The sequence below is a fragment of the Porites lutea genome, chromosome 1 (genome assembly GCF_958299795.1).
Source record: "Porites lutea chromosome 1, jaPorLute2.1, whole genome shotgun sequence".
Lineage (NCBI taxonomy): Eukaryota > Metazoa > Cnidaria > Anthozoa > Scleractinia > Poritidae > Porites > Porites lutea.
Window position 1 is genome coordinate 52,380,073 of NC_133201.1, and position 10,828 is coordinate 52,390,900.

The window sequence follows — 10,828 nt, forward strand, 5'->3', positions numbered from 1 at the left end:
CTATATTAATCAAAGTAACGAGTTTGCCGTCGAAAGACAGCGTGCGTGTGTGAGAGAAAAGCATGTACATTGTGAAAACTTGAGAAACTTGGTAATCAGCAATTACAACTCAGTTCTGGAAGGAGAAATTACCTGTTGCTAAGTAACGGCTTTCCTTTCTGTGCGGAATTTTCAATTTACTGTTAGTCTTTTAAAGAACAAATAATTAGTCAACGATTACTCAATCTGGCATTGTAAATATATGCGGATTCAGTAAATGTACGCACGTTCGCAAATTTTGTATTCTAGTCGTCATTCAGTGTTCGTCCTCCGCACTGAATCGCAAAACTTTCGTCAAAACAAGAAGAGCTCGTCTAATGAAAGAGACGAAAACAGGTGTGAACGTGCGCTAAAGGTAAACATTTTATCTGCTACAGTCTTCGGAAAAGTTTCTTTTTCATGAACGAAATCCAAGTAAATATTGTCGGTATATTCAGATTTTCTGCCCTGTTCCCCACATGACATGATAATGATATTCGTGTAATATCATTAACTGTAAAGTAGTTTTCTCGCTTGGGCATCACCCATAAAAACCTTTCAACGATTTTAGAGATTTTGGGCATGACCACAGGAAACTATATTATGCAATTAACCTGTAATAATTCTCTTAGCAGGTCAGAGCAAAAGCGGCTTTTTTTGAACCCAGAAAAAGGAGGACTCTACGGTTTTAAACTGAATCAAAGAAGGTATTTTGTCACACGTTAAATAGCGGAAAAGATATGTAGAGCATACCAGTCGTGACCGACGTCACAGAATTTGACATTTAACCTTGGTTTCTTTCTACAAGACCCGTTCGATTGTTTAGAATGACATAGTTTTCCCCGCACATAAGAAACACAAAGATCATGATATTAGTTTTGGAAGAAGTCGAGTTAAAATAAGTTCAAAAATGATTACAAAATGATTCTAAATCGTGATTAAGTGGTAGTAAACATCGCATACACGCAGGATTCCACACCCAAATTTTGCGACAGTCATCAAGCGAAAATTGTGTTAAAAGAGTTACAAGTAAAAACTTAGAGGAGTTTCCGAGAGTTATACAAGCCGCATGGCTCGTTTAATTTACTTTCTCGGGTCTGCAATATTTTGCTTCCTGCATGAGCTTATGGGATTGAATTAAAGGGTTTCATGGCAGAGGTTGGGCGGTCGTTTAAAAGCAACTTACCACTTTGAGGCTTATTGCTGCCCCTTAAAATGTGTTGTTTTTTCAGTAGTCTTCCCTCAGACGTATGATGAAGCCTGGATTGCTGATCATCTTTTTGGTCTTATTAACCCATGCTTTGATCACCGATGGTAAGACAAAATAGAAAAAAAAAGAAACGGTCAATTCAATAAAACCCATGCCAGCAGGTGTAGAAACCATAATGGCCGTCAGCATTCATGTTTCCCGTAGGAAATTTACAATTACAAATAGCTTTTGTCCTCTATTGTCTTAATGTTGAGGAACAACTGCTTGATTGATATTACCAGCGTAGCCGAACTCTGCGAACGTACAATTAAAGGGGTGAATTCTTTTCCAAGGTGTCAAATCTAAGTACACTGTAATATAATAACTCCGGTTTTTCAGTTCTAGAATTATTCCTGAAGATTTCAGGCTACAATAACGCATCAATAAAAAAACGGTTTATTTTACTGAGCTGTCTTATGAATAGCCTTTCTTAAATGCTTCAGGGTTTGTCACTATACGTAAAAGCACTTAACTTCCTTTATCACTTGAGAGAAACCTTATTCGTCTAAAAACAGATAGAAATGACAATGCTTCGCTTTCAGTTTCTCTCAGAATGGATGTATGAATCAGAACTGCTGAGCTGCTCTCACGATTTACAAATAAGTGTATCGTAGATGTACCTGGTTTATCGCTTAATTTTTGCCAAATTAAAGATGATGTCTTTAACTTCAACTACCAGAATTTAGTTATTTCATTTTTACTTTCTTATTTAAATTTACTATTCTGGTAGTTGAAATCAACATCAAGGTGATGTTATGGTGTCCCGTTAAGCAACTAATCCTTTGCCGTAGTTACTTACGATCAGAGTCAGCCAATCAAAACGTAGCCAATCTATCAAACGCTCTGCACGTACATCCGTCATGTACATGATACTTTTTCATTTTGCGACTGCATATCTACAGCATTAAGCATGTTGGACTTTTTAAGGGGGCTGTAAATACACGACGCGCAATTTTCTCAATCCTCATGAATTTGGACGTAAGTCCATAACTTCGCCTATATTTGATAAATTTAGCGACTTGAAATAATGATCGCCAAGAAACATTATAATTTCAGTCGCGTCGCATTTAATTGGGTATATAAAAGGATTGGAGAGCTTAAGCAAGGCCGTTTTTGAACGACACTCGTCAACCGGATGTGGACGTTTTGCCTTTTTGGGCAGCGACCTTGCCCGTATTTTCGGACAGATCGTCTGTATATGAGTAAAGAAGCTTAGCAAGACAAATTTGGTAGCGACAAGGCATATTAAAATGAAGAAGGGCACACTTAAGGTCGACGTGCGTCGTCTAAAAACGTCCTTGCTCAAGCTCCTAATGATAAACTTAATACACGTGCAGAGTTGTTGTTTTACTCAAAAACATGTTGTTGCCGTTCGCCAACGCCGTCGTAGTTTCCCTAGGTCCTTACAATTGTGAGACCGGTGGCCATAAACAGTGGAATCAACTAGTTAAAAAAAACTTTAGCAATGTACACAATTGAACTACCTAACTGAATCTGTGGATCCGCCCTTGTTGGGGGCGAACCTTGGTTTATTGAGACTTGTGGGAATGCCATTCCCAAAGAAAGAAGACATGTTCGTGTTTAGCGCTAAGCCGCTTCGCCATGTTCAAACGTCTCGGACGTTTTATCGGTTTACTAAGTGAAATTATTTATTTACGTTAAAAGAAAACCCGGAGAAGCATGGACATATATAGTTAATTAGTTCATATAAAGGATCTTTACATTTTTCTCAAATTATGGGCTCCTCGTTGAATCAATCTAGGGAAAATAATGGAAAGACAATCAATCAAAGTTTACAGACTTCTCAGGAAACAGAAGAAAGATCTAAAATAACTTTGAAAATTGGCACTCGGTGGCGCAAAGGTCTACAATTCTCGATCCTCAATTTTATTTTTCGAAACTTAGAGCCGTTTTAAGTAAACCTCTCCACTGTTTAGTAAATTGACAGTGTATGGGTATTATTCATCAAACTTGAATATTGGGGAATATGAAAACCTATATCTTTTTGAAGAAATCTCTCAGTTAGCGGTAGAGGCGAGCGATGTAACACATAAATATCTAAAGCTCACAAACAAGAGTAGAGAAAGAAAAAAAGAGATAAATTAAATTAAGATAATTTGCAATCAAGCAGAGTTTTCAAGAAATTTTTCGTTGTTGTGTTGGGTAAATCAATATATTCATTTTCATCTGAAAGTTTTTTGGACTAAAGCGTCGTGGATATTGCCTTAAAGTTACATACTGAGAACTGCTACATGACTAATATACTTTAAATTGTCTCTCACAGGTACTTGCGTGAAGAAATTGGACATAGTAGTAGTCATGGATGACTCAACAAGTGAAGGAATTGATGGCTTTCATTCAATAAAAGAGTTTGTGATCGGTTTAATAAGGGATATGGAAGTAGGCCCGGATAAAACTAGTGTATGCCTAATACTAGTGCACCTTAATCCGACCGAGGAGTTTAACTTTAAGAATCATTCCTCCAAACTTGAACTGGAAATGGCTGTTTCTGAGCTGATCTACAGTAAAGGAGCAACAGGTAAAATTGGTCATCATCCTTACAAACATAAAACTAATTTACGGGCTGGTCTGAGATTGCCTAAAAAAATGGAAACTCCCTAGTCGCTTTTATTTTCATAGGCCTCCGAACGTTTAAATTTTCTTCGACTGGACAACCGCCCACGTTTTAGTTTTTTCAAGCTTCTTGTTGTATAAGTGAGATAAATAAAAACGGACGTACTACAGGCATTGTTATAAACTGATGTACGGCAGGCGGTGATGTATATGTCCCGTGCTGTCATTTAAAGTTTCTTCTATCTGTTTCTATAGCAGTTAATATCAAGTGTTGTCCGGTTAATTTCTCCTATTCATCAAATCTAGAACCACATCTCCCTGACTTTCCTAATGAGTTTTTGTCGGTAATTGCAGCTTTTTCAACAGGCCGAACAATCCTATGAAAGACACCCTAAGTAAAAAGAACCATGATTTTCAAGCTCTTGATTTCGATCGGTTACATAACTCCTCTTTAAGGTGATGTTACACGCGACGATTCGCAACGATGATCTTTTAAGCGCAATACAGGGTTGCAACATTGTTGCGACATTGTTTTGAATGGTCACAACATTGCTCCAACATTGCAACAATGTGTTTCTCTAAACATCGTCGTTGCGAATCGTCCCATGTAACATCACCTTTACTGGTTCCGCAATCTTGTTTTACAGGGATTAAAGATAGTTTGAAGAAGGCGGCAGCTGAACTTTTTAACCCACAGGCTGGCGCAAGACCCGAAGCGACGAAGTTTCTAATTGTCTTCTCTGACGGCGACTTCATCCCTTTCTCGTTAGTAAGTATCAGAAAGTTTTTTGGCTCAGCTCAGTTTAAAAGTGAGGTAGGGTAAAAATTATTACCACGCAAACTAGTTTGGGCTGACGACATAAGCCTTATGTTCCAGATGCTACGCCTGTGCTATCGTCAGAATAGGTCCTTTTATGTTTGTCCTAACCCCGCTCTACATCATCATCAGGGTCCCAAGGCCGCACGTTATCATGGCGTCTTCATTACGAATTTTAAATGACGAAAATGTTAAACTCAAATAGAAAGAAAAAAAAAATGATTACGAGACAAGATCTGTTGTAAGGAGCTTTAATTCCTCCAATATTGATGGCGTTAGCTTAGACTGGTGATGAAAAATCTTTCTTAAGCCTGGTTTTCCCTAGCGACGGAGTCGGAGTCGGAAGTAAGTGAAGGGTCATAAGAGCGCTTATGACCTTGTGAAAATCAAAAATTGGGATCGTAAGCGGAGTCATAGACGCGACAGAATCGAATTCGGAAGAATCATAACGCGTTTCCATTTGATTCCGCTTATTACCAAATCCTTTGCTTACGATCAAGTGAAAACCAGATTGTCGGAGTCGGAAGCAGAAACGAAAGGATAAACCAATTAGTTCTCTCGCTTCTGTTTGCGACTCCGACACTGCCTAGTTTTCACTTGATCGTAAACGACGGAGTCGTAAGCTGAATCAGAACGCTGCTTTCACTCCGACTCCGACTCCGTCGCTAGTGAAACCCAAACTTAATGAACGTCTTTTTCATTTCAATTAAACCTACAGGATGACTGGATACACGGCATCAATGTACTGGCTGTAGGAAGCGGGCGAACAATCTACGAGGATTCGCTGAAGAAACTTGTTAAACAGCCAATAAAAGACTTTTTCACTACCAACGAGAATAGACCTAAAAATGTGACAGCACGCATAAGGGAATTGTCTGAAAGGAAATGTGTCTAATTTCGAGGAAAATGTAACTCCATAATTATTGTCATCATTATTATTTATTATCATTTACTGTAAATACCATGATATAATTTGAAGACGGTTAGGACTGGTATTCAGCATGCCGCGTCTGTAACTGTAAAAAATAAATGGCAAGATTTGCCAGTCTGAAGCAATGGGATACGCCCGAGACGCAAACACCTTCATATCGATTGTAAGACTGCTCCCAAAAGTTAGAAACATGCTCTCGTCCACACGTATCCCGATATGTTTGAAAACAGAGATTTTTGCCGTTTTCGCAAAATACGCGTCCACAATTGCAACACGAGAATGCTAAAACGACGGAGATACGAAAGCATCAATGACAGGACATGTACTGTGTGATATATGGCATTATCGTTAGTTAAAAAACCTCCGTTTTCGTTCGTACAAACGAAAAGAATTAGCCAGGCGTTTTCAAAAATTTCATGTACTTTGGGACCCGTTTTCCAAAATCTGCGTTCTGGGCACCGGAAACGCCGTTTACGTGAGGAGGAAGGCGAAGGCTATGTTCACATTATACGGGGTAGTTTTTCAAGGCGCCAAGTAAAGCTATCTGGTGCAGTATGAACAGCAACGACCCGTGGCTGCACAGTTTGGCTGCATAAACGTCGTTCCGGCGTGGTTAGCCGAGAGGGTTTGGTTCACTCATAAATTCCAGTCCTCACTCCTGAATATTTACTTCCGTCCCAGTGGGTTCCAGTCCTCGCTCCTACCTATTTACTCCCGCAACGGGCCGAATAGGTGTTCACTTTGCACCAAACTTTGGCACAAAACCTATTCGATATGTCACGATCCACTTTCGAGATCGGTGCGGCACAGCTTCTGTCCGTCACAGAAATTGTGACGCCACAACCGTTCATGTGTGTAAACAGAAGCCCTACCCGTTATGATTTTCTTGACGGCGCAAAAGGTATCCGATGCTGCGTGAACATAGCCTAAAACCGGAGGAAAAATTGTCCGTTTTCAAAAATATCCGGCCGATATGTGTGGCTCCTACGCAGGGGTTTTCAGGGGAGGGACGAAATACGAGCTCCCTAAAAACGCCTGCGTGGGAGGCTACTTTTTCTTTGGAGTGCTGCAAATCAGTACCCCAAGGTGGGGCCAGCAGATTTATACAAAAACACTACCGTGGGTCTTGCAAAATACAACTGAACAAATCCCCCAGCTAATGTTATGTTGTCCCATTAAGCGACTAATCCTTTGTCCTAGTTACTTACGAATCTATTAAACGCTCTGCACGTGCATCCGTCATGTATAAGCTACATTTTCCTTTTATTACTGCACATCTATAGCATTAAGCTTGTTAGATTTTTTAAAGGGGCTGTAAATACACGACGCGCAATTTTTCTCAATCCTCATGAATTTGGACGTAAGTCGATAACTTCGCGTGTATTTGATAAATTTAGTGACTTGAAATAATAATTAAAGAGAGTTTCAGAAATTCAGTATTATATACATCGTGAAGATTTTGTGATGACGTTTAAAAAAAACTCTGTCTATCCGTTCCAGAGATATACAAAAAAACCGCTTAAAGTCAAAATTTAGAATAAATTTGCATTCAGAAAGGTGGTGAGAAAACAGGTTAGTTTTCAGGATGGCAACTAGAGAAACAAAACACACCGGCAGCAAAATATGACTATATGACTTATCACTTTTAAGGCGATCGAAAATATCTGTAAAAAAACTGTGTCGAAAAACCTTCAAAAGCAACGACGACGGCAACAGCAGCGAAAACTTAACGTCACCCAATCTAAACCAATTGCTTTTCTGCCGTTCTCGTTGCGTCGTCGTCGTTTAAGCTCCCCAATAAAGCTGTATAGCCGCCGTGACGTCATGTGAAAACGATCTTTTGGAAGTACATCCCAGATCTAGGTAGTGACACGTCATCAGTATGGATTTCTCCTCTCATTCCTCAAACGTCATTCGATGGGAAACCAATGGTGCCGTTGCGAACTTTCTGCTGTTTTCTCAGGCTAATGTAATTTTTTGAACGCTTTTGAAATTTTAAATAGCCATTACGGTCGCACAGAACGACTGGGTATCGATTCTATTACTCTGACTTAAGAGAGAATAGATTACTTTCTATTGTCTGAGCAGTGAATTTTTTTCTTTTAGCAGAACATGTATTATAAATGATGATGAGATTTTCCGAAAGTTGGTTTCCAATATATGCAAATCAACAGTATTTCCGCTGATTTTCGTTCAACTTTAGATTATCCGAATCGCCATGCGACCTTCCGAAACGCGGGTCGTGCGGTCTATGACGTATTTTCGTTCCCGGTACTTGCCCTTAACACGAGTTTCTTTCTGCTAAATGCTCATACCCAGGCTTCTCGCGCGCTGAGTTTAGGTTGCGTTCCCCGACGTCGAACGCAAAAAAGAAACGATTTCTAGAGTAACATCATGTGATCAGAAATACGTAAACATACAACCCAAGCTCGAGTTCACTAACTGTTTCTTCAATGTTCCGCACTGACTGATTTACCTGGTGTTGTACCATGAAATACTTTATTTATGCATAGTGCGTTGTTCCTAAACCTAACAGTTGCCCTATTTTTTGAACCGAAAATAAAAATAGAGAATAGAATCAGTAAAGCAAGAAACAGGACTGGAGATAAGCAGTGTTCTATAGGGTCTTGCTTTCAAATATTATACTGGTCAAGGCTATATTAATCAAAGTAACCAGTTTGCCGACGAAGGGCTGCATGCGTTTCTGAGTAGACTGTTCACAGTCCCCTTTTTTTTCGTGAGATCGTTTAGATATACCGCGTCTTACCGTCATGGCTACAAACCGCCCCCACCCCCTAGGTAGTTTTGACACTCATGCTAGATGGGTAGCCCGTAACGCAAAGCCCTCGACCTCGATGATCTTACGGAAAAATAGAGGACTGTGAACAGTCTAGTGTGTGCGAGAAAAGCATGTACATTGTGAAAACTTGATAAACTTGGAAATAAAAAACTTCAGCAATTACAACTCAGTTCTGAAAATAGAAATCGCGTGTTGCTAACTAACGGCTTTCCTTTCTGCGCGGAATTTTCAATTTACTGTTAGTCTTTTAAAGAACAAATAATTATTCAACGATTACTCAATCTGGCATCGTAAATATATGCGTCTTTAGTAAGTGTACGCACGTTAGCAAATTTTGGTATTTCAGTCGTCATTCACTGAATTCGTCCTCCGCAATAATCGCAAAACTTCGATTCCGTAAAAGAAGAAGAGCTCGTCTAATGAAAGGGACGAAAGCAAGTATGAACCTGCGCTAAAGGTAAACATTTTATCTGTGTCAGTCTTCGAAGAATTAAAGTATCTACCCAAATAGATATTGTCGGTATATTCAGATTTTCTGCCTTATTCCTCACATGACATGATGATGAAATTCGTGTAACATTATTATATTAATAAGTGTAAAGTACTTTTCTTGCTAGGGCATAACCCATAAAAGACCTTTTAACGATTTAAGAGATTTTGGGCATGATCACACGAAACTATTATTTGCAATTAACCTGTAATAATTCTCTTAGCAGGTCAGAGCAAAAGCGGCGTTCTTTGGGCCCAGATTTTTTTTTTTTCAAACACCAGGACTCTACGGTTTAAAACTGAGTCAAAGAAAGTATAAATAGCGGGAAAGATAACTAGAGCATACCAGTCGTGACTGACTTCACTGAATTTAACATATATATAACTTTGGTTTGTTTTTACAAGATGGTTCTAATGTTCAGAATGACATAGTTTTCTCCGCGTATAAGAAACACAAAGATCATGATATTTGATTTGGAAGAAGTCATTTTGAAATAAGTTCAGAAATTTTTATAAAATGAATATAATAAATGATTCTAAATACTGATTTAGTGGTAGTGAAACATCGCGTGCGCGCGGGATTTCACGCAAATTTTGCGACTTAACCGAAAATTGCGTTAAAAAAGTTTTAAGTTATACCTAAGAGGAGTTTTGTAGACTTTTAATCGCTGTTTTAACTATACCAGCCGCACGGCTTGTTTAATTTACTTTCTCGGGATTGCAGAATCGGTTTTGCTTCCTGCTTAAGTTTAGATTGTACGCTTTAAATTTCATTTCATGGCAAAGGTTGGGCGATCGATTAAAAGGCAACTTACCACATTGGGGCTTATTGCTACTCTTTAAAATGTGTTGTTTTTTAATCTTCCCTCAGACGTATGATGAATTTTGGATTGGTGATCATCTCTTTACCCATGCCTTGTTTACCGATGGTAAGGTAAAATAATTAAAAAAAAGAAAGTGTCAGTTCCATAAAAAGGATGCCCCCAGGTGTAGAACCGTAATGGCCGTCAGCATTCATGTTTCCCGTAGGAAAGTTTCAATTTACAAATAGCCTTTGTCCTTTATTGTCTTAACGTTAAGGAACAAGTGCTTGATTGATAACACCAGCGTAGCCAAACTCGGCTGAGATCGTAAACTTAAAGGCGTGCATTCTTTTCCAAGATGTCAATTTCTCAGTACACTGTAATAGTTCTGGTTTTTTAGTTCTAGAATTATTTCTGAAGACTCCAGGTTACTATGCATCAATAAAAAAAAAACCGTTTATTTCACTGAACTGTCTTATGAAAAGCCTTTCTAATGCTTCAGGGGTTGTTGACTATAAGTAAAAGCACTTACGGCTTCCTTTATCACTAAAGATGAACCTAATTCGTTTTAAAACAGAAAGCTTTTACTCTCTAAATGATTGTTAATGAATCAGAACTGCTGTGCAGCTCTCACGATTTACAAATAAGGTTAGACGTTCCTGCTTTAAAACTCAACTTAACGTAAACGTCTTTAACATCAACTGCCAGAATTCAGCCATTTCATTTTTACTTTTTTTATTTAAATTTGAATATTCTAGTAGTTGTAGCCAAAATCAGAATGATGTTGTAACACTTTTTTTGGTTAGAGTATCGTATAAATGAAACGTATGTATTGAAAATTGTTTAGAATAGAAGGTAATAATACCACGTACTAACGTGGGAATACTGAAATAAAGTTGTTGTTGTTGCTGTTATTGTTGTTTCATGCAAGCAAATAAGCATTAATTCTCTTAATTCTTTATGCGTAGCCATATTTTCCTCTTCGGTAGTCTTCGAAGGCGCCGTCCTCCTGAGTTCACTGCGATCTTAATGTTCGAATTTTGGAGGGAAGCGACGGTAACCTCTGTTCCAGGCTTGCTCTGCCAGTCCGGTCGCCGTCGCCCCGAAAACGTCTCCATCTAAGTTCCCTATCTACTTCCGCGACGGG

At 38.8% G+C, this 10,828-nt stretch overlaps 1 protein-coding gene across 1 annotated transcript; it reads left to right on the forward strand.

Annotated features, from left to right (window-relative positions):
- Positions 1-3,556: 3,556 nt before the first annotated feature.
- Positions 3,557-5,663, forward strand: LOC140939954 (cartilage matrix protein-like). Its single transcript, XM_073388874.1, has 3 exons — positions 3,557-3,806; positions 4,489-4,610; positions 5,377-5,663. Exons 1-3 carry the CDS (start codon positions 3,587-3,589, stop codon positions 5,551-5,553), a joined length of 519 nt encoding a protein of 172 aa, XP_073244975.1. The 5' UTR covers positions 3,557-3,586; the 3' UTR covers positions 5,554-5,663.
- The last annotated feature ends 5,165 nt before the right edge of the window (positions 5,664-10,828 follow it).